This window comes from Anopheles marshallii, chromosome 2 (assembly GCF_943734725.1).
Source record: "Anopheles marshallii chromosome 2, idAnoMarsDA_429_01, whole genome shotgun sequence".
Classification (NCBI taxonomy): Eukaryota; Metazoa; Arthropoda; class Insecta; order Diptera; family Culicidae; genus Anopheles; species Anopheles marshallii.
Genome location: NC_071326.1, coordinates 31401692 through 31426643, shown reverse-complemented (window position 1 = coordinate 31426643; position 24952 = coordinate 31401692). Strand labels below are relative to the sequence as shown.

The following is a 24952-nucleotide window of genomic DNA, read 5'->3' as shown; positions in this document are numbered from 1 at the left end:
TTTTTAAAAAAAGATATAAGTATTTATTTATCAAAAATTCATATTTCCCTGTTCATGTTTCAATTCAAAATTCGTGTGTGATATCTGCCCTGCAGTTTCAGCACATAAATCAAACGTCAGCCTCATAAGTTAATTAAGCAGAGTAATTGAATTTTATAAATCAACTATAAATGCTGTCGTTGTACACCTATCGCGCATAATGTTTTAAAATTAAGTGGCCAATGTTTGAAATGTTGCCGTGAATTAAAAATGCGTATGTTTTTGGTAGCAATTTCCATTCGAAAAATTTCTCCCAACTTCCCTCGAAAGCTGCGGGTTTGAAAGTACAGCACAAAACGAATGTAAAACGTTCATCATTAATCCTTCCTCATACATAAACCATTAAACTTATCAGCAGTCGCTACATCGAAATCAACCAGCCACCAAAAAGTGAATGAGGCTCATCAGAGCTTATTTTGAAGCTGTGTTTCTGGTTGACTGCTTTTAACACTGCTTGTGTGACATTTTGCTCCAAATGATCAACATCCGTGGAGAAAACTGGAAAGTGCAACACACGGGCCTGCGCATGATTGTGGTATGGGGCTTTTTTTTTTGTTTTGTTTTACGTTCCCTACTCCCGATGTAAGCACATCATCATTTACGTGCCGAAAAATAAATCGCCACCCGGTGTGTCATCCTCGTTCGTACCATTTATTGTTCAAATAAAACTGTCTCTTGCGAACTTTATCGTGTTTTGCTAATCGCTCTGCACTTCCGGTGTGCAATTAATATTAATCTCGATCGGTAGCGAGAAGGAAGAAATGTAAGATAAGCACAAATACACCGACTCGCTCTTGTTTTCCTTTTGGTAACGGAAAACTGAACTCACAACACGGCAGTCACGGGCCTGACCTGACCGTACAGTGAATTGCAGATCGGCGCTTTTGCTAAATAAATAAGCAGTTAAATAAATTACATCCCTTGGGCGTATCTTATCACGGTGAAAGAAACTAAACAGTTGACGCTAGGTTGCGACTTTTAACGTTCGATATTACATTTTTGATTAATCACACCCTGTCGGTAGTAGCAATCTCGTATTTATCTAGTCTTAATTTGAGACAGATTGCCGTGCTTGAAAATATGCTTTCGTTCGCGGTTTCCGATTGCTTTGTGCCGTAATGAAGCCATTCCCAAGTGGAGGTTCTTCGTTTTGCGATACAATCGATAAATCGGCCGCACCTCTGCTGAAAATACAACTTCGCGCCCGTATTGTGATTTTTTTTTTTATCTGCTTCATGTTGCCAAATGATCGACCTGAAGAACACTGCACTGCCTAGACGCGGGGTTTCTTTTCCGCATAAATTCGCATCGGAAAGTTTCCTCCTTTTTTGCCGCATAATTCACGCGCGATGTCATTTCGCATCGAGATGCGAAATGACACGCCGATCGAGGTTGGTAATTATCTTCGCCGTTCCATCTAAGTTCCGCGCCCATTTTACCTACGGTTCGCAACGAGAGATAAAGCGAGTGAGAGTGCAAGAAAAAAAAGAAGCAACCAAATACACTAATGCCATTGTGCCGCGGTGGAGCATCTTGCAATACTAGCGGTAATCTGACGTAAAATAATGCCTGCAACGGGTTGGATGCAGGCGACCTCTTGCCGCTTGGTCTTGGGATGGCTTGAGTAATTATGTGCGCAGTGTAGGTTTATAGGTAACCTGGGAGGGTTGCATTCCTTTCCTGGGGTGAGAAAATTGTGCTTTCATGCATTCTAGGTCGCACCTTAACGTTGCTAGAAGAATGATTTATACGGCGGTTATTGAACCGGAATGTAGCTTTATAAATCGAAAAGAAATTATATTTGTGTTTGTGCTGCTTACGTTTCCTGGACGAACTGTGAAGAAATATTAATTGGAAAATAAAAGTAATAAATAACCTTTTCTTTGTTAGCAGAAACTAGTGTGAACACTTTGAATTGAAAATAAAATCATTAACAGAATGTTATCCGTCACTAATCCATCATCCCCATACGTCCACTCCTATTAAGCACGTTTGCAGCAGCGATTAAGCCCTTTTGATACGTTTTCACAATGTTTATCGAGCATGTGTCCGACCGCTCGTTTCTTTCACCACCGTTGAAGTCTTTTGTATACGCGCGTAAGCTCCTTCCTAGCGGTGACCGACAATAACAATGCAGCACGACAGTTGACGGAAATGTGATCGTGGCTCACGCACAATTACATATGTTTCGTTACGTTTTGATTCGGTCCGTTTTTCTTCTGTCAGCGTTCCCGTCCTTTGACTCTGCGACAATGTCGTAGACGGGTCGGTCTACAGTATGAGGTCGGACTTTCTATGCGTTTTATAGTTCGACCGTTAAGCATCCAATGCGCTAAGGTGTACACATGTCGTCGTAGGTTTCTCTTCCGTCCAGTTCCCGGCCAGCGGTCGGTAAAACCACACAAGACGCCGAATTCGCTGTTGAACGCGTGTACGTGGATTAAATTATTGCCATACATACGTAATTTATTAATTACCTTTTCGATCCCTAGCGGCACTCATAACTGGAGCGTCGAGTGCCGACATTGAAATTGCACTGCTTTGAGCGGGTTTTCAGGGCGGCTGTTTTGATGTTACCACAGCCCACAATGTGTATGTGTATCCGTATGAGATTTACGCATTAATTTCTTTCCGTTTCGTGGTAGCTGGTGACAACATGTGGGAGGGGAAGAAATTATCTTAATGAAAATACACCGAAACATTGTGACTTGACTAATTCAAATTAGTGCTATCGTTCAAACGGAAATAGATGAAGTTATGTTCACCATTCTCTTACTCTGCGCTTAAAGTGCACCCATGCACTTCCACGCTGCTCGGTACTTGTGCTACTTTTCATTGATCTTTGCAAGTCCAATTTTCCACTCCCAGCGCGCATAGCTTTGTGCGACTTCGAACTCCACCTTCACAGCGCTCAATCTTACGAGGGCGGCGCGCTCGGAAAAGTCAAAAGATCATTCGTTCTCTAATTATTTTCCACATAATTGCACCAGCGGTCCGGTTCGTTTGTTCGTTAATGTCGCCCCGTCTTGCGAGCGGACGCAACCCCGGTGGCGTGTGTGCACCTTCAGGAATGGACTGCAAGTTGCACTTATTTTTTCCGCCTTCCGATGGAAATCGCTTTTCCCGAGCATTTTATTGAACCGTCGCCCTGTGTCATACTTTCTTACCCTTTTGGCACACGACGCCAGTACGGGCTGCGGTATGCGAGCAGCAAAGTAAAAGTAATGACAGGCGCATGGCAATAGAATTAAAACATAATCCCACCCACCCAACGTGAGTGAGGCGCTCCCCTGGGAAAGCGCCTACGAAGCGTGTGTGTGTGTGTGGGTCCGAGATAAAGCGGAGCAAACTCCGCACCAAAACTATGGGCTTCGGTTTTAATGATTGTTGACAGATCGACGGTGTTTCCGTTTTATCATGTCAGAATGATTTACTGCCCCGAGCGCGGTACTGCGAGTTTCGCCGTTCGTGGTTTTGTTTTTCTTCCGTTTTTTTTTTGTTTGTTTGCTTCGAACGATTCCATACCGAACTGTCCGTTCGGATTGTGCAATCGGTTGAATAATGTCTGGCGTTGTTTCGTAGAAGCGCTTGTTTCAGGTCGGGCCATTTCAAACATTTGTCATTTCTTTAATGCCATCGTCGTCGCCATTTCCGCAATGGTTGAATCAATTGAAATGTTACAAAATGGGAAACTATTTCCATAGTTTGTTTAGTGGTGATCTCTCTCTCCCATTGGGTTAGATCACTTCACCCCCAGGGGGGAGCAGGGGGAAGGGGGCTTACGATTCCCAATTCACACCGCAATACAAGCATGGGACCATCTCACGGCTTGTCAGAACGTTTGACACATGATCGGTTTATGCTTGGTTATTAAGCCATTTCTTCCTGCTGTTGGCGATTGAATCGTGGTCAAAACACGAGCACGATCACGGTCTTTGCCCCGCTTCTATCGTACTGCAAATGCGGAGCTGACATTTTCGACTGACGCAGCGTACCGGGCGTATGGATCAATTAAATGACCGCGATCGTGCCCAAAACTCACACAGCCAACGGGCGTGCAATGGACACCGGAATAGGGAGTGCCGTCCAGTGTGGTGGGTACTCCCTGGTGGCTAATGATGGGCACAATTGGCACAATGTTTACCCAATTGGTTGCTTCTCGCCCGCGAGCCGCCGCGTGTTGGTTACTTTAGAACACCTTACACCAATGAAATAGTAGGTCGTTCGCTGAGGCATTCGCCGTGAATGTTGTTTGTAGTGCTGCGTTTTGCAGCCAAGTTAGCCAATGATCCTGCTATTCGATCATGGCATACCCATGTTACTTTCACTTGTATTTTAGCAATGTTATTTAATTGGAATAACGCTGCAAAGCGGTTGAGATTCGTGAGAATAATTAAACTTCTTTAGCAATCCGTGCACGTGCCGCGGAAGGCATGCGATTTTAAGCGTACGGGACGCAGGGTGGTGTACAGTTACATTTGCCACCAGCACGATACGTATCTCGATTAATATATCATGTTGACAGAGTGTTGATATACTTCTCAAAAATAATTTATACTGTAAACTCACCGTATCTTGTAGCACTCTCGACGGATTGAATAGGAAAAGAAGGAGGAATAACGTGCCTAGTATCCACCCATTGTTTGTTGAATCATAAAAAAACCATGTCGCGTCCGTATCTGAATGGATAAAATCGATCTGTTTTCAAGCTGCAGCAAGTAGAAGGGGACGTGCACATCCACATTCGCCCACGGTTGAACAGCGGTAAGATAATCTTGCCTAGTAACTGCACTTTAATTACTTCCTATCATTCTCGAACGATCTACCACGACTTGGGGACACGAAGCACATATCACTGCGTCGTATGACATCCCAATCCCAAACGACCCGAAAGGGTCGTCTCTTCAGGGTTAGGAAAGTGTTCGATTCTCACTCGCTCAGTACCGACACGCACAGCATGGGACAAACACGTCTTAAACATCCCCCCCCGGCGGACCACGTTATGATGGCCACGCTGGGGGAAGCTCATTTTACCGCAGCGTCTCATTGCTATTCCGCCGACGAACGAAGGCGCGCATTGACTAGCTGAATTCGCAAGGAACCAATGCACCGCGCCGTTGTCCCACCAGACAAAACATACTTATTACGGGCCCTGGACCCTTTGCTATCGCCCCGACCAGTCACCGGATGGGCTGCAATCGACGGCTGACAACGTGTTTCTTTTCTAATGAGCACCGGTGCAAAAATTTTGCTTCGCTCGGAAGAAAATTATTACCCTTGCTAAGGGTGTTTCGACGAGGGGGGGGGGGTGGGGGCGCTCGCGCTAGACCGTGGCTGATTGCTGATCAATAGTGGGTTAGGCGGCGTCGAAAGGAGTGGAATGAAAATTAATCGGATCCGCTAATCCGCCTGGCCACCCAACAAACAATAGTGTGTGGTGTGCGCGGTGGTTTGCTTGAAAACGAACACAGTCATCATGTACCATGGGCAGGATGGATGGATAAAAATGGGATGAATGTTCTGCAAATGCGAAAGTGTAACGAAGTGTGTATATATACACACACACACATACTGGGTTGTAATTAAAACGTGTCAGAATATTGATTAGCTTAATCCAAATTACAGTTTATCGTTGTTCGTAAAGCAGTTTACGGCGAGCAATTTAATTTACGACTCCAAGGGAGTGAGAGAGCACGCGAAAAAACGGGAAATCGTCTAAACGGAGAAATATAAAGTTTAATCGCCGGAGTGAAGTTGTAGTTTAGATTTTTCGAGGTTTAAATAACAGTTTAGTTACAGAAACAATTCATTTATATTAAAATAAATAAAATTAAAAAAAATATACTGATACCGATTGCCTTCACTCTGAACTATCGTATGATCGTATGAGCGCAATGAAAGATAGGTAAAAAATTATATTAATTTTCCTATCAAATGTTTTATCCAATGTTTGAAAAGCAGCAAAGTACTTCCTCTATTAGTACCGTCCACTAACCGCTGTGTAAACATTACCTTTCTTCATTGATTTCACTATCGATACTGTGCTGCAGCCATTAATAATTCTGATCTCGTCCCAACTAGACAGAGCACAAGCAGAACTGCTTTCACTCGAACCAGCAAAAAAGAAACACTTCATCTCTTACACCAAATAAACACCGTATCGGGAAATCTTCCGTAGATGAAGGTAAAAAAAAAGTCTAGACAAATCACAACACAACCGTACCACGGTGAAAATGATTCATTCAAGATGGGTACCAGATCTCAACCTCCCGGCATCGCTGGTACGTGTGCGTGTGATTGCATCTCCCGGTGTGGAGCTGTGCGTACCGCATGGCAGTGGCGTGGCTGGTCCAGAAATAGAACAAACTTCTCACCAACCGGGCCGAAACCACTCCGGGAGAACACAGTCTTTGCATCCAAACGGGTCTTTGCTTTACTTGCCTCGGTGGCGTGCTTGGAATGACATAACCGACGCAAGTGTTGGAAGCTACACGACACCATAGCTATGCTGCTGCGAGTGCACTCGTTGCACTCAATTGCAGCCCGCATATTAGCATTCTGAGTGGAGCAGCAACGGTTTATGTTTCGCGTTTCCGTTCGCTTGCTTGGGCCGTTCGTGCGGTGGCTAAATTTATGCGCTCGAGTCCCCAATCTCGGTCTCGCCACCAGCTACTTTGCCAGACACTGGCCACGGCAAGATGTAAACTAACATAATCGTTTCGCGCTTTGCATCGTTTGATTTTGTGGCATGTTGCGCCGGGTACGCTCGTTGCTGCCAGTGTGTGTCGGTAGCATGGAAATAGAAATATTTTTATCCTAGGTCTTGTCAAGAAGCAACTGCCTGCGCCCTTTCTTTTGCATGTTTTTTTTTTGTCAGATTGCAATTCAATGCAAATGAGTGGTTGGGCAAAACTCAGGTGTGTTGTTTGTTGTTTAGTAGTGTTAGTTTTGTTAGCAGAAACACATGTACATAATACTTGAAAATTTTAATAAATAAGCATCCCTCGAATGTTCGTATTCAATCTTGAATTTCGTATCCAAACCATTAAATTTTTCATCGACACATACGTATGGGCACAATAAATTTTGAAAAGTAACTGCTCATTTTAGCAATAAAAAAGGATTACATTGAATCATATTCTTATCATCTTCCTTGCCGACATTTTCAGATCCTTTGGGACTTCTGGAGTGTGGTTCACTCGGTTTAAATACCCAAAAAAGCAGATCTTATGTTCACCTCACGATAGCACAAACTGTTAAAATCCTTTTGGTCTTAATATTAGTAAAAGATAAGTTGATCTTTAGACTCAAAGTCCTTGGTCTTTTGAGTCTTTGGTCTTTGGTCTTAAAAATGGGAAAGAAAGTTTGCTTATGCTTATCGCACCTTGCGTAAGTTACGGTGCAAATCCATCCGCGATCAATCCAATGTTGTGTGACACTTTGCGGTTGAAAACAATTTGTTTTACATGATTTGTTGCTAGCAGTAGAGCTAATCCAGATTTTCTGTGGCTTATGTCTATGTTTGACTGAGGTTCGATCTATCATGCCCTAATTGCTACAAGGCTGTCTAAGTACATGTACTTCAAAGCTTATCTTTTGTCAGCTGTCGTGCATTTGGATCTTCAAGATTGTTTGGTAAAGATATCTTTAAACCATAGACGAATATAGCCCTTGTAAAACAAAAATAAAGACGCTCATAGGTAGAGATCGTTGAAATCTCCAATCATAATCGTACATCAATTAAATTTCCTTTCCATTTCATTCGTGTCATTGTTGCTGACTTGTTTTTTTTCATTTCTTTTTCTCTTTGTAGGTAAGTTCATGTTGAAGTCACCGTCAACGTATCCACGCAATTGGGTGCTTTTCTCAAATCAATCACGGATTTAGAAAGAAAAAGATCTACACTTTTTGTCGGACTCATGGGGATAATTCTGCAAGGAAGCTTACATATTTGACGGTTCATCCATTGCACCAATCAGCAAAAAAGAAGTAATAACCTCCAGCTGTCTCGGAACTAATTAAAGTTGCAGTTAACTTCCGATTCATGGTACGCTCCATCAACAGCGGAGGATAGAGCGATGAACGACTGCTGATGGCTGTTTGATTATGAGGCGCACATACCAACGCCACAGATATGCCTTTCACCTGTCCTGTTTGATCCATTCTGCGGTACGTTTTGTCGTGCAGTGCCCCGAGAGCCGAACGGATGAGCTTGATGGTGCTGTGCGCAGCGGTTCAAAGACTTTGGTACAAAGGAATTTATGTGCCTTTCTGAGCATTTTTACCCTTTATATCACTCAAACAAAATATTGTCCACTGTCCTGCAATGCAATGCACCCATGAATCATCGGAAGACGAATGTAAGCGGCCGTATGTTTGTATAACGAACGAAAAGAATCGTCGTTGCGCTTGTCACACCGCACCGAACCGTTGGCAATTTGGTGAAAGGAGCCGCTAGCCGCTTGGACGGGGTGATGAAATCAAAGCAAAACGAGCGTCCTGTCTGGTATGAGATTTGAATGAATGCACCGGCACTTGTTCGGTTTTTGGGCGAGAAGATGGATTGGCCTGAGCCCTCGACGAACGACGACGACGTATTTTCCCTTTTCCCATTTTTTTTTCTAATGGAACAATCTCCCCGATCTAATATTCCGACGCGAGCAACACTGGAAAAAAAGTCGTGTGAAGTGTGGCGATGTTTTGGTCGGCGCGTTTTCCCCCTTTTCTCTGACCGATAGAAATAGGTTGCATCATAACACTCCAACATGCACGGGCATACGATTGGAAAGCCCCCTCCAAACGGTAGCCTGTACAGGAAATTATGCACCATTTGCAAATCCCGCCGAAAAGCGTTTGCGTGTGTGTGTGTGTGTGGCTGTTGCCATGAAGCGTTCGTTCTTGCTCTCGAGCCCCGGTGTCATTGGCGTACGATGGGAACATCACCTTTCACTTTTGCAGCGAAATCGGTCGCGCCCGGTCAATGTTTTCCTTAAGATTCACCGCGGGGTGCGCTGTTTGGTTTTAGGGATGGTGAGATTTTGGGGAGTTTCATTTTTTATTGAGTTCACCGCTTGATACACATTCCTTGAGCGTGGAGAAGGAACTAGAGACGAACGGTTTGGAATGCGTCGTTTTTTTTATTTTAGCATTGAAGGAATGCTTGTCTTGCGGGAAGTCCAAGAGTGTTGCGAGATGCTTTTAAAGTTTGTTTTGTTATGATGATCGGATAAAACTAATGACGGATATTACACCGGAGAAAGGTGCCCATTTGGTATGCAGGATGGGATAATATGTTGGGCTTGACCTTGATGGTTGATTGCGATGATTGGACTTAGAATTATTTCAGGTTCTTTTAAATATTTAAATTAGTGGATTCATTCTAACCATGAAAGATACCCTCCTGGCAATAGTTTAGCAAATATCCTAATTGCTTTTGATTGTTGAAATTATAGTTGTGCCTTTGACGTAGTCTATTTAAAGAAAGTATAAACAATCTACTTTCTCCCTTTCGAAATATGTAAAATTCCGTTATTCCGGAAGTACATACGTCCGTCCGTGACAACCTACAACACACTTGCTCATGTTTGATTCGTGCTTTGCAAAATGTGATCACCCTACACACTTGGGAAATGTATTTTGGGTGGTCCCGACATGCAAGATCTGACAATAATACACACCACCAGATCATGTTTCGGACGCGATGACATAACGAAAGCAGCGAATGATTGAAAAACTAGCGCGAAAGAGAAGAACGCTTGTCAATGTTAACAAGTTGCTCTGGGCAGAGTTTTGTAGAACATGGCATGGAGAAAGACAACAAGGAGAGAACAACGGTCCATGATCCTGCTGGTTGGTGAATAAAACATAAACCCAGTAAGAAGTTGGGTTGGGAAAACTTAATACACCCACTCTGCACCGCGCGCCGGTTCGTCGAGGAAGCACGAGAAATTTCGTCGAGCAAGTCACACGAACGTGCCCGATTCATGCGGCTCCATCGAATCTCGCCAACCGTCGTGCTGGTGTTTTCTATAAATCATAAAACACCTCATGTGTGGAAATAAATATAATCATGAAATGAGGCAGCCAAGAAAAGAAAACAGAGCAATAGTTGTAGCAGCAGCAGCAGGAATCTCCCGCTCGATGGATCGTCATCGTTCATGGTTTTGTGAAGAAGGTTGGTTTTTTTTTTTCTGAGGCGATGTGCAGTGCGCTTTGCGAAGTAAAAGCAATATAACTCACTACCACCCGGTTGCAATTGGATTTCGGTTTTGGACCGAATGGTAAGTGAAGAGAAATGCGAGAGAAAGATTCGGAGAGGAAAACTGTTGGTGGAAAATTTGTCAGTCTTTTTTTTTCTCTCTATTTGTTTGATTTTAGTAAGTGACGGAGAAAATGCGCAAAAGGAAGATGATCGGCAACGGCAAACTGCACGGCAGCCACACGATGCGACCAAGCGCGAAGAGTGCTCACCTGGTGCTGGGTTGGGATTTTTCCTCGCTGCCAACCGTACCGTGGCTGCCACTTTGCTTTCTTGCGTTTTCGGATTTGCTTGGGATGCTTCACCGACCTGCGCGAGAAGCGCCGTTAATGCCACCGCTAAGCTTAGCATTATCCCGGGATTTGGGTCTACGGATGTCGGATGTTGTTCTTTTTCTCCGCCATCTTTACCATCGCGAAACCGCTGACTGCTTTTTGCCTGGTTCCGCAACAAAACACCACATGCGGCCCCCACGTACGGGTGTAGCTGGGATATAAGTTTTCTTCGCTACGTGTGTATGTTTGCTTGGGTGATTTTATTTCTGCCAATGCTCAGTACTGCTTACATCCGAACTCCGTTCACTCGGGCGAACCCATTTGCCAAACAAACGGTACAGTGACGGTGGGGCTCCGAGCGCAGCCGATAGTAAGACGGAGCGGTCGTGCTTTTTGGTCGACCCAATTTTCGGTGGATTGGATCGGAAGATGCTGTTCGGCAGATCGGTGTGTACACACCAAAACCGTCCCGTGAATGTGAAGCGTTTGGACCAACGTGAGGAAAGTGATGCAGCTATCGGGTGAATTGTAGGCAATCGATAGGATGGAATCCACCGCACACACAGTCCCGGAAATCGATAAACGGAAAGTGAAGCTTTAAGTGGGTTTTTATTTTACCCCACTCAAGTGCATTCCATCACATTTCGGACACTTTCGTCCGTACAGCAGAAGCTCTCTTTTGCCGAGTGCTAAAAGGGATAGAACTACGAGCCGGCGCTCTTCCCGTGCGGAGGTTCAGTTTGTTTGACAAAGGAAAATTTGCAGATTGCCACTTCAAATTGTCGGACCGAAAGCCGGACGCTCATCATCATTATCGAACGGAACAGGTGCTCCGCACGGGAACAAATGATTTGTACCGGGTTTTTTTTTTGCCTCGTTGTTGTGTTGGTACATCGAAAAGGTGTACTCTTTAAGGATGGCACTATTGAGTTGATTGTGAAGAGGAATCTTTTTCCGCGCGTAAGGTACGGTTGTTCATGTTGCTCTGGCGATGTGTCATGTCCAGTGCTTCACCGCAAGCGGGCATTTTTGAGTACTTTTCAAGCGAGAGTAAAAGTATTTTGCATGACACGGAACGGCGTTGTACTGTGATTGTTTTCAAAGGGCGGAAAACAACAAAACTTAAACACTCCCGATGCAGCTTGGCTCGTACATCAATGAAAGGGAAAATATCTTTTCAAAGTCTCGCTAAGCGTGTCACGTACGTTAGCCGGCGAATGGATAAGGGGAAATGTGTTGAGATACATAAAAATAAAACTAAATAGTGCACTTGAATGGATGCTTTCTTGCACAACAAATATTTTGTTTTATTTGTCTTTTTTTTTTAACCGTTGGCCAAAAGCCAGACATTTTCTGATGAATGTACAAGTTGCAACTGGAGGTGACATAAAGTCTTTTTTTAGTTTGTGATTTTGTTACATTTAAGCTATCCAAATTAGGGAGGAAGGTATTTTGTTTATTAAATAACTGAAAGCTTTATCGTTTTACACGCGTCCCATGTCACATACCACGCTTGTTGTTATTGGCGGTACCTCAATGTCAAACGCACTAAAAGACGAAGGCAAAGAAAAATAATTGTTTTAGTGTGTTTCCTACCCACCCGGATGATCGATGCGGAAAACATACACAGCAACGCATCAAATCACGCGCCGTCACCTGGCGGCACCGTCAACAGTCAGAGCCAATAAAATGTCATTTACCCACCCGCCCTTAGTAAGTCGCTTTGACGCCACTAATCTAGCGAACCGGTGTATTGCAAAACCACGTAGCGAATGCAGTGCCTGGATGCGCTCACAAAAAAAGCGACCCATCCCGAACTGGATTTGCTATAGGAATGTGTGCGCCGTAACCTCGAGTGACGAGTAGGGGAGTGTATTGGGAGGTTGGTGATTAGCGGAGGGCAGGGAAAATCTGGACGAAAAAGAAAAACAACAAATAGAAGTAGAAAAAAAAACTTTCCGCTCGGTTGAACCCACAAACGGACGGGGGGGGGCAAGCCGCTAGGCCGGGCAGCCAGACAAAGACCCATTGAACCAAGACAACCAGGACAAAAGCGAGAAACAAAACGGCTGTGTATCGTTTTGTGGTTTACGGTGGATCAGACCGAATCGAACGTTCTATTCCGTGGTAAGGAATCTGTTCCAACATCTCGCCGGTAACCCGGTGGCCCATGTCATAAAGCTGTAGAACTAATTTCTGCCCATCACGCTCCATGGTTCCGGTACCGTACGGCGGTGCTGGTGCGTTGCTCGATGGATTTACGCAAATGACATCCAAACTTGGCCGAACGCGAACGCGAACGGTCGAAGAAGATCACGTACCATTGTTGTTATGAGCTGTACTGTCAAAAAAGTTGGATACGATAGGACGTAGCGTTGGAATGAGACTTATGGCAGAACCTTCACCCACGGTATCGATGTCAGGCGAACGTTCAATGAAGCATTTATTGCTGCACACTAAGCTGTGAGGGAAAATGCGCCAGACCCGACGGTCTGCGATATTTCCTGCTTGGGAGGGTAATAGAAAATAAAGACACTCATAATCCCGGCTTTACGTGACGCGTCTGTCATCGTGTTGGAAGTAAAAAGTTAACTCAATGATTCCAAATTCCCAACAACATAGACACAATAAACGAAAGGTGTTCCCCAGCATAGCGAAAAGCCTCCCGTAATAGAAAACGAAACTCAAATCATTAGATCTTTTGATAGACAACGGCTTAAGAAAATGATTGAATACGCGAAGGCGTGCAAGCTTTTCGGGGCCGATCGACGGTGAGGGATGAGAATAAACAAATAAAATAATAAACATACGGCTGACTCGAGGACACGACACGATCATGGTATGTTTAGCGGCCTTTCTCTCGCTCTCTGCGGCTGCAGTGCAATATGTTGATGCATGTAAAGGTGCTCTTTGCTTTTTCTTTGCGAGAAGAAACAGAAGAAGGTTGGTAGTGCTGTGTGGTTTTTTTTATGCTATGAGAGTTTCTATGATGAGTTCCGCTGAGTAGCAGATACACTGTAAATTATTTCAATACCAAAAGTGAGTGTTGAAAACATGAAGCAAGTTTGAAGATGTGAATGCTAATAAGAAAACAGTTGCAATTTAATATTCGCGGAAATTACATATGCTTTTAATTATATTCTATATAATACACTAAAATAGCATTTCTAAGGTTATGAAATAATTAAATGATCTTATTTCCATAAAATGTATTGTTGTTGGATATCATAAGTATTGTTAATTGCAAACATTGTTTGAACTGTATTATATCTAAATCTATGTTGCTGTATATTTGTATCTTTTTTCCATTATTGATACACTACTATCCGTTTGCAAACGCTCCGTGAGTGGTTCCGTGAGTTCTATGTTGCAACATAACTCTACTACTATACTCCAGGCTATGCAACAAACACGCTCGATGCTGTTCGCATCTATTCGTTGGGAAACTCGAGAGATGGTGAGAATTTTCACAAGAGCGGAGAGAAGAGTTTTGGGAGTCTTATGTAGCTTCCCCAACATTCCGATGGGGCTTTTCAGTGTCGTGGAGTTAAACCATCGCTAGACCCCGGCGAAAGGTACTGAGAAAACATTAACGAGGAGAGCACATGGCGAGAGTTGACTGCCAGCACGCTTGAAAGGTTTTTCCACCCCACAAGGTAGATGGGTGATGGGTTGGTAGTGGATCGTGCCGGCTGGATAATTTGCTCTCTCTCTCTCTCTCTCTCTCTCGATTTAGCACTGATGGTTCCATTCCCTTACAGTGAGTTTTCTTCATACCGCTGGGTGCTCTGATTTTCCGTCAGATACGGTCCCTCTCCAAGGGGGACACACGCACACACACACGCAGTCTCTCTCTCTCGCTCGATCTATGCTGCACTTTCGTGTGGGGTTTGATGGGCGCCATATAAAATGCCGCTAGCACCGTAAATAAAACCTTAGTCCATACTCCAGCCTCGTACCGTGCGCATTCGTACAGTGGTGGGTTTTTCCTTGCGTTCTTCGGTTGCCTTGTTCCTTCTTGTTTTTTCCTCCCGGTGTACGGCAAATCGAGTGGAGTGCATTTTTCCACCGAGTACGATTCGTTCATGTGCTGAACATTTGCCACGAGAGCAAAGCAACAGTGGTGTGCAAATTGTGGGCCCGTGTATGCCTATTTGTCTTTTCCTTCACCAGCAAGTGGACGAAACTGTATTGTGTGTGTGTGTGTTTGTGTTCGGTGCATTATGTCCTAGTAGTAGGAGCAACTTAAAGGACTACCACTTAACAGCACTGGCTAGACAGTCGGCCCTCTCGCTGCCTTCTGCCCACCCCAAAAGGACAGGGGATTAAGCTTTGTTGTGAATCGAATGGGAATTGTTTTCGGCCCGGTGGCCGTTGCGGTGTTGTTTTTTTAGAACAAAATGAAAAAAGAAATCTAAAAAAAAACGGGAAGGAAAACGTTCGCGTTTATTTAGAATTGCCCGCTCCCGGTGGTGAAGAGAATCGAAAGACATTAGGACAATGAACTATGATATGCCTGGTATGTGGTGTGGAACGATACTGGTGGAAAATACTACGCTCGGGAAATAAATATAACACCACTGGAGAGTGTCTGTGCAGTGAAAATTAAGTGAACGGAACGATTCAGTGCTGTCGAATGGGATGAAAACGACGCGAAAAGCTTTTAAAGTTTAAATAATTTTTGTTTTTTGTTTTTGCAATGGATAGATGGACTTTGGGACAGAGATGAGTTACTGTACCACTAAAATACATGTTCATAAACAATTAATATTGTAAAGCAAACTCTTTTTCGATAGATTGCTGAAGTGTATAAGAAAAAATATAATTTTTTTTAATTGGATTTTTTTTCAAGATGTGATAAATTTTATCACTCATGTTTCTCCTTGCTGACACACTAAACATGACCATGAAATGTTCGTGTCCATTTTTTTTATCGATCGGTGTCTTCGGTCATATTGCTGGCTTATGTATTATCAGTTTCACAGCATCCATAACCTTTGTCAACGAAGTTTCCATTGAGATCTCGTCGTTCAGCGTTACAACAGCTGCTGACGTCATAGCCCAGATGATCCGGAAGCTCTTCCAGAAATTCTAACACTCGTCGCTTTTCGAGAAGGGGAAAATGGGCAAACTTAAAGCTTTCCCAAATTTTTCCGACCCGACACGAATATGCTTTTCTCGCTTTCACTTTCACGCTGTCATCTCCGGTGTTGCGGTCGTGGTCGTGGTGAGGCCCTGATGCCGCAACGTTTGTTCTATGCCTCTCAATCCAGTGCACCATTTCCATGATCGCCAGCAAAACCGATGGGAAGGAGTTTCGCATTTGCGCGTTTCGAACGTTGCATTATCTCCCGGTGCGAAGCTTCTGCAGCATCACGCTCGCTTCAGCTGGATTCATTCATCGACCAGCGGCATGTTGCACGGCTTGCTTTCGTTTCGCCAAGTGTCCCTCGAGGGAATCCCCGCGGGGACGCACGGAGCAGTACCGTTGCACGATGACTCACTGCGGCATTCCTTGGCGAACGCACACCACGGTTCTGGATGCTGGCAGACGATTTTCCCTCTCGTTTTAGTTTTATTGATTAAAGTGGGGATTCGTGGGGACAGAGCGTGTGTGTCGCAGAACACTGCACGGTTTAGCCTTCTGTAACACGGCGTGGTAAGTGTCCTAGGGCACCGCAAGCCGGCGTGTCTACCCGCTTGCTCGTCCCAGTTGAAGGGATACTCGTAAAAAGTGTGGAATTATGGAGAAGACTGCAGAGCGCAAATGTAGCACTCATACCAACGAAGCACGGACCAGAAGCTGTCGTCCAGTTGACAGTTGCCTACGGAAGGGTCCTTAGCTTTGCTCGCCATTTTGCTTGATTTCCGTAAGAGAACATTCGCAGTCGCACAAAATCAGCTGCTTGAAGTAAGAAAAGTCTGCCGAAAAAGTGTTTGCCTTATTACAGTAAGCGAAAAAAAAAAGAAAAAAACAAGCGTGATAGTGTTAATTATGTTGTTTTGTGATCAAATTTTAACTTTCCTTTCTTGCTACAGCTTCAGTGTTTTAAGCGTTGTCTTGTATCAGTTGTAAACACAAACACAACCCGCCTGCAAAACGTAGCAGTGTTGCAGCTGCATTCACGCCAATACGCGTGCAACAGTGTGTGATAGTCAGTGTGGTGCTTTCCGTTTGATTTTCTTTGCGTTGCGCTTCCGTTTTTTGCGTTCCTGACGCGTCAGTTACTTTTCACTTCCTTTAGAAACCGCATCGGAAAAAGCACCAAAAAAAAACACACACAGATAAAATGGCCACATACGCTGCATTCAAGCACGTCGAGCTGTACAATGTTGGCAACACGAAGAAAAGGTAAGAATTCGCGGGTGGAAGAAATAGCATAATCCGCAAGGTGATAAAATGTTGTGTGTGCTTTGAAGCATCTCCGAAGCAAAGTATTGATTTTCCTTCCCAAAACTCGTGCACGTGGATTGTTTAGAGGAGCCGTACATAGCCTTACGTAGCCAAGTGCCATAATAACACAAACCGAGCAAAGTATGTAATGTACTTGATTTTCCATTTGCTCTAAGCACCATTCTCCATGTTTCTGGGCTGGACATCGCCAACTGCTGGATAAAATATATTCTTGTGCCCCCGTGCGTGTTGTGCGCAGACCCTACGGTGGCCAAAACGGAATAAAACGAATACTGAATCTGACCAGCTGACTGACCTTGGTGCTTTATTTCGGTTTTATGTTGATAAAGCAGTTGATCCTAATCCTTTGCTCGTTCAATCCACTTTCTTTCGGGTGACCCACTCAGACATTCTGGCCAACTAATGTACCTAACCGACAGTACACGTCTGATGGCGAAATATGGGGGTGGTTCATTGGGTGTTCACATAATAATTTAGGAAGGCATGTACCTAGCGTTCGCATTTGAATTGCGTCTATGTGGATCTCGCGCACCACCCACCTACACCTTGGTCACAAAATGGGGCCAAGGAATTGGGTTTCGATGCGTCGAAGGAGGGCTCGCGAGGTGTTGGCTCCATTCGTGGTAGGGATGGTTCTCGGGCGTATAAATTAATTTGCTATGCAGCATAATGTCGCATATTTTGCCCTAACCAATGCCCAACCAAAGGCCACATAAATGGGTTTTTTAGTTAGACGTGCACCGGTGCCCGTTCAATTCCCGGGACAACACAGTCCCAGTTTATATCGAACATGAAGAATCATGGTTATTTTATTTATCTAGGTTCTATCGGTCGATTTTTCTTTCTTCTGTTTTTAAGGCTGCGCCGCCCCGAGTTTGCTTTGGAAAACGACCAAAACCAACGAAAAAATGTGGGGCAAAACTGATACTTGGCCGTTGGGAGCATGGGCAACTCGCACTGGATATTGTTGAAGCTGGGTTAAGGGCATCGGCTAGTCGTTAAATATTGTTGCGGAGTTCAGTAGCTCCCAAATACTTAGACAACCAGAGTTTGGAGGTTTGTTGCGAACAGAGGCCGAACCGAGTTCCGGCGTTCGTTTGGTCGATTGCCCTTTCGTTTGGTCTTCTACCGACTTTTTATTCTCATTTGGTTTGGGTCTCCGCGACTCGTCAAGAACGGATTAACCAATCGAGATCGTTGATATGGAGGAATAAGCTTTGGGGTGGTTCGATTTTATCCATTACGTTTTAGGAGGCAATTAGTCTGTGGGAAGCTGACGTCTAACGTGGACATGGAATAGTGTCATGGTCACCTTTATACATAATGTGAAGACAGCGGCCCTTCATGCGTTTGAATTGCAAAAATAAGGAATTTATTTTAATTTTATAACGTGTTTTGTGATACCATTGAGTAGTTTTTTTTACAAAGGATTACAACTGTTTTGACTGTTGTTGACCCACATTTTAAAATCCATAGTTCTCCTCTTATTATTAAACCTCAGCCTAGTTAAGTGATGACGTTTTCGGTTGCTTTCTAAATCAAGGCACACACACACGCGGCCAGGAAAGGCAGACATTACACGAAAATTTCTCCGTTGTTCGAGTTTGACCCGCTCTTCACCTTCACGCGGTGTCTCCATCCTGGACCCCTATGTCCACCGTGGACCGACGACCGGTGCAGTAATTCAGTGATAAATTATTAATTTCTCGATTATTGCACCGGTCACTCCCTTCAACTGGACAGTGAGTGAAATTCGGTAAAGCTCCATATAGCTCCATACAGGATTCTCGCATTTACTAAACCATCACTCACCAGCTACTGAAAGGATGAACAAATAGCGCAACGGATGTTGAACTAAACCGAAAAAAAACAGTGTTAAATCCAACTAAACTGTATTTTACGTGTGTTTTGCCCGCTCGGTGTTGGTTCCCCCATCACCCCCTCCCTTCCCTCCCCTCAATACACACGGTATGCTGCCCATCACGGTCAGTGGCGCCTCCCTTTTTCGCAGCCCAAAAGGGGGTCCTACAGTTTTCGGCCACGTACGTACACGGTGCCGGCAGGAAAAGGGTATATGGGCAACCGGCGCAACAGCATATAAAGCATAAGGGTGGTGTGCGCACGAGCATGTTACCTCGCTGATGGGCGGCTAAACGGTGGTTTACTTTCGTCTCTCCGTGCGGAGAAAGTGGTGCAGTTACACAAACAAAAGGAGACAACGGGGGCGAACGTTTGACGTACAATCGGTTGCTCCAGATGCTCTTTCCTGCCCGTTGTGTGCAGTTACGACGAGTCAACCTCATTCTGGTTTGTCCCTTAGGTTCCTGTGCACTGCGCTAACAATTACTACACAGCGTGCTTAATGTTTAGATTCTTTAGGGAGTCTTGGCCCATAAACCCCTTTGGAAATGAATGCCACACTCGTAAGGTTTTGATGGACGCTACCGATCTGTACAAATATTGATCCTGCAAAATGCACACGTCTGCATAAGAAAGCGTAGTAGTGAAATGCATCTTACCCTCTGTTGTAAAATTTAAAACACGCACCGAAAGGTTTATGTTTCACTTTTCAATCGTGCGTGGTTCCCGTCTGCTGAACAGTAGCTCAGCGATGTAACGGGGGGGAAACATTAATTAATTCCCTTTTCGACAAACGGTGACCATCGTTACCGACGGCTGCATATGGGTGCAGTATGCACGCGCCTGTGCTAAAGTAGTGCAATTGCACATCTGGAGGGTTTTTCTAAGCTGAGCTTCAAAGCCACGGGGCCACGAGCGATGAGGATTCCCTCAAAACTCTAAATATTGAGTAACTTGAGTTTTGAGGGAAACCTGGCTCATCTACAAAAGTCTCAAAAAATTTTGAGACTTTTTTGACAGATTCGGCCAGTCAGCAGCTTAAAATGTAACCAAAACCTGTTGTATCTGCCGATGGTATGGCGAAAGAATAATGTTTTTTTTTTTTTTTTTTTTTATACAAGTACACTTTTTGCGTACTATTATGAATGTAACTACATTCTGAAAGTGTTTTATGCTTAATTATGATTGTACAAGAACAATGTTTTGGCGTACGGTATGATGTTTTTATGTCTCCGGAACCTACTTTTTGGAACAATGTGTGACAAAAGTTGTGAACATGTTTTATAATTGAATTTATACTTTTCAACTGCAATGTGATTGATGGATTAAGCTCCTGTAATTAAAAAAATGATGATTTGGTTTTTAATCAACAAACCACAATTTTTTTGACCATATTTTCCATAAAATTGAAACAAAAATACAGTAGAAACAAAAAAATAAAAATACATGAAAAACATTTTACTCGTCACATACTGTATGTTGTCAACGTCAAATCCAGTAAGGTCACCACTGTACTGAAATTGAGGGAATCCTCAAGAGGCAACGGAGACTTTGGTTTAGAGTGACTTTTTGAGGAAAATGAGTGACTGAGGAGGTTTGAGACGCAGTCTCAACGCTCGTGGCCCCGCAGCTCAACTGTCTAAATTCAAAGAAATAACATTAACCTGCTTTGGGTTCATGTTTTGCTTTAAGTTGCTGCCCTTTAATCTTTAATTTGCTATGATTAAATGTGTGATATCAGCTTCCAATGTACAGGGGATTGGTTTATTTTTGAAACAAATTGAAAAACGTGAACATTTTCCCCTTCATTCCAAGGTACATAATTTAAAGCATCAAAAATGTGTGTAATAAAACTACATGGAACACTATCCACCCACGCAGTTCCACATTTTCACAAGTCGAGTTGAAATTAACCCATGAAAATGAGGCGCACTGCACCAGGCACCGCTCAATGACACCGAAATGTGGCAATGATCCCTGTGATGTGCTCCGCTAGCTCGTGTCCCATATATCTGAAGTTTGCTCCATTTGCACGGCTCCATCAGCACCACTCTCCACCACACCGCACATTACCGCACGTGTGCGAGCAGAATAGAAAAATCGGGAACAGATTCCGCCAATTACGGATAATTACACATGAAAGCTTGCTGCATTTTCGGAAGCTCTCTGTCAGTCACCGACACCGGTAGTACGTGTGTGTGTGTGTGTAAAAATGCCGCTGGTCAACAGGTGATCACCGGAAGTGGACGATTTCGGTTCCGCATCTCTGCGCCCTCTTTCCCCCTTTTTTGTTGCTGTCATTCCTTGGGGGGACGTGTCGTTGACCACGGTGACTCCGCTGAGGCTCTATAGCCTCAGCATTACTTCCATCACAGCAAAAAAAAAGAACAGGTCTTCCTCATCTGAATGCGACCGCTATAGTACAGGTTCATTAACAGCGGACACTCATTCGGCACAATTTTTTGGTTAGTTCAACGAATGCCGGCATGGTTTATATGGAGCGGTGGGATTTATAAAAAAAAAAAATGAAACCATCTTTGATGTTATGAGCTTTTAATTTTCGGACCAAACGTTTACTGGCTCAGCTGCCTGATAAACAGTTATATGCACGGTGTCGGGCTTTTAACTGTCCGCGAAGAATAAGACATTACAATGCACGGAGACAACGGCGTGTTGGTAGTTGGTCACGATGCCTTTTTTTATGCAAATGCGTTTACACACACTAACTGTCATAATACAGGCGTGTACAAGCATAACTGATACACACTCTTGAGGTATTGCTTGGTCATAGACATAACTGTGGCACACGACAGGAAAGCATCTCAGTAATGTATAATTAAAACAATGCGCTACCCACATACGTTCTTCGTTGTAGTTCTGCTAATGCCGTGAACCTTTTGTAACCAGCAGAAGCCACTATTCTTCCCGTTGCTACACGGACAGTACATCCAATTACTGTGTGTCTTTCTCGGGGCAAGGCATTGCTGTGAGGTCTGGAGGCACTTGATCACACCGGTGGAGTGAGCATCTGAGCGCGTCCACTTGTGCATTAACCTGCGCAGTGCGCGTTTCGCACCGCAGGTTAAAACCACCCACCGGGAAGCGGTTTATTTACCACGTGTGGTTTTGGCTACTCATTCCGCCTTCCGCACATTTTAAAATCTAACGGATTCGGGCGCAAACCATATTTCACGGATAAGCTTTATTGCCGGCATGGAGATGTCTATCAACGCTTTATTTAGCAACGGTGTATTGTCTACATAACCGCAGGAAAAATGACTGGCCAAAAAACGGAATGAAACCCGTAAAAATTAACTTACCTGCCAGGGGGTACACATGTTACGTCTCAGGAAGCAGTGAAAGTGTTACCGTTACCGTTCGGTTGGCATATAAATTAGAAAACATTCAAAATATTGCCAAAGAGAAGCTCGAACAATTCTCCATATCTATGCAAATGAAACTGAAGCCTAATGTTTTTTTTGTTTTCTTTCGTTTCTCCTCTCTTTTTTAGGTAAGTGTACAGACTAACAATCTAAGCGATCGGTCATTTCCTTCCGGTGAGGTGCCGGTGAGTTAATTTCAATAAAAAGCTGCGTCCATTTTTCTTCACCCCCCGAACGCGCATTCAAAGCAGCTTGAAATGCGCCAGTAGACCGCAGGGAGGAAGTGCGAGACCCGGGAGAAATCAACAAACCCGGACAAATTACTCGTAACTGTCAAAACTTCCACCACGATCTTCATTCATTCAATGCGCGTTGGGGCTCGGGAGAAATGTGGGAATGATCGCGCATTAATGGTCCAAACTGGGTGCTTACCCTTAGGTGATGGTGATGTGATTCGGGCTTCGGACATATCTCGGCAACTACCGTTTCCTCACCTGACGACAATGCGGCTCGCCAGCCCGAGAAAGCCCTTTTTCCGTATCAAGAAGCTGTTTTGTAGGTCGGATCTGTTAATCTCCGCTGATCGGAAAAGCGACAAAAAGCCCTACCGAAGGGTGGAGGTTGGATAACTGCAGCAGTTTGTTTTCTCGCTGGGCAACCCATTTGTTGGGGACCAGGAGAAAATACCAGGCTCATTGGTTTGCCGGGATGCCGGGGGGCAAAATGTTCTCGTGCGTTTGGGTTTAAGCTATCCCTAGGGTGATGCAGCAGTAAATCGGTTTGTAAACCACAGGAAGTTTGCTGTCGGATCATGGCTGCAGATGTGTCGTGATCAGGTGTCCAAGGGCTTTTAAAAGAGAGCGACGCAGAGATACACCCGTCTGTGGTACAACCGATTGCCACAGTCCAGGACCATTCTAGGCAATTTAAGAATTGTGTTTTGCTTTAGATTAATGTGTGTATTCTCTATTTAAATTCCTTCTTGCAACTGCTTCAGCGTTGTAACACAACCTGAATGGACCACACGTTTCTAGAGGATATACAAAACACACAAAGTACCGCTATTCAGTCTCCATTTATCAAACAAGTATTTTAGAATTGGGGAAGAAAGTTACAGCAGTAAAAAGCAACGCATTGTCTGCCGTTTGCTTCAGCAAATAAGCATTCAAATGAGACAACCGTGTGGCAGCTGGGTCGGTCACTTCAAACCCAGCGCCGAACGTTTTCCAATCTGTCAGAAATTCAATGAACCAAAACCGTGCCGCGCGGCCTCGATCGTTGTGACAGTTGATGGTGTAGCGATTAAGTGCACCAGGTCCGTTACAAACGGTTTGATGTTTAATTAAATTATCCCAACACGATCCTGTAAAACCTCGCAAACGTCCGTTGGGCACTTGGCGGCAAATGGCAACCGTCATTACAGCTGTCCCTAATTAGTTAATGCTCCCGGACCAGTGACAGTCGAACAGCGAATTTCCATAAGCCGCTAGGGACACAAAAGGGGCATGGTTTATCCTTAGCCACAGGGTCGGCTGGTGCGATCAATCATATTTTTCACGCTCTCCTAACCGTGGCGTAGATGCGATCGAATTGGATGGCCACTTTCACCCGTTCTTACGCCGTACTGCTCGCGTACGCCACAAACGGATTTTTACAACCGCTAGCAAACACTCTTCCCTGCCCTGTTTCCGCGAACCCTGCGTGTTTGTGTGGGCCGGTGACTGATGACAATGCTACCGGGCGCTGGGCCGAGGGTAACTTATGGTAATGCTTCCAATGCGACCCTAATGGATGCAACACTTACTACTGCTGCTGTCCTTATTTCACATTTCCACTGTGTGCCGTGCGCGCGTAGGCAATGAGTAAATTGAAATTTGGACAGTTTTTCTTAAACGTTTGAATAACGATGGCACGGGCGGTATAAATCTTCACACCTCTGCCGTTTGGAGGGCCGATCCGACTGACGGGGCGGGGGAGCAAAGGGTTTTGCGCTAGCGCAACGGCAATTTTCCATTGCGGGTCGGATCCCTGCCTCCATTGCTGCCGTTCGATGAGCTTCGGTTAAACATGTTCATCTTGCAGACGGTTGGCAAGAGCGCGTGATCGGTAGTTTACGATAAAAATGGACTGATCCTGCCAGTTACTCTCTCGCTCTCTCGCCCTGGTCGTTAAAGTCGTGTGTCGGTAATGAAGTTCGCTGTCGATTATCATACGCTTCCAGCATGCAAACCGCTGGGCGGAGGCTGTGTAACCGAGAAAACATTAATCATAAGCTAGAAAAGTGCTTTCAGTGCTTCTTGTAATGCAGTCGGCGTGCACTATTGGCATGCGATGGGCCCGTCGGTACGCTTGTGGCTAGCAAATCAACATTGAATAGCGATGGCGATTTGTAAACCCTGGGTTGGCGGGTGGCGAGGAAAGGTAAAAGAGAAAAACTGGCCCAGGTTTTACTTTTCTACCGTGCGCCCGCCACACGTGCAACCCACACGGTCATGTCGGAGAAGATACATCGAAACTTTCCACGTAAACCAATGTTTGCTGTATTTTTCGTGCACCAATGCACATGCAGCGGCAGCATGCGGCTGCCACGATCGGCGGAAGATGGGAAGCGAAATCATAATTCTGGACACTGCCTATGGGTTGCTGATGGAAGATAGAAACGCCCAAACGAAAATATATGGATGGGATGTGTGTGCGTGCCCGATAAAGTAGGGCTGGTTTT

At 44.6% G+C, this 24952-nt stretch overlaps 1 protein-coding gene across 1 annotated transcript in view; it reads left to right on the top strand.

The window, feature by feature from the left end:
* The first annotated feature begins 16862 nt into the window (after positions 1 to 16862).
* Positions 16863 to 24952, top strand: part of LOC128718457 (microtubule-associated protein Jupiter) — a 35878-nt gene continuing 27788 nt past the window's right edge. The window contains exon 1 of the mRNA XM_053812080.1: positions 16863 to 16924. Within this exon, the coding sequence (XP_053668055.1) occupies positions 16863 to 16924 (62 nt within the window). The remainder of the gene's footprint in view (positions 16925 to 24952) is intronic.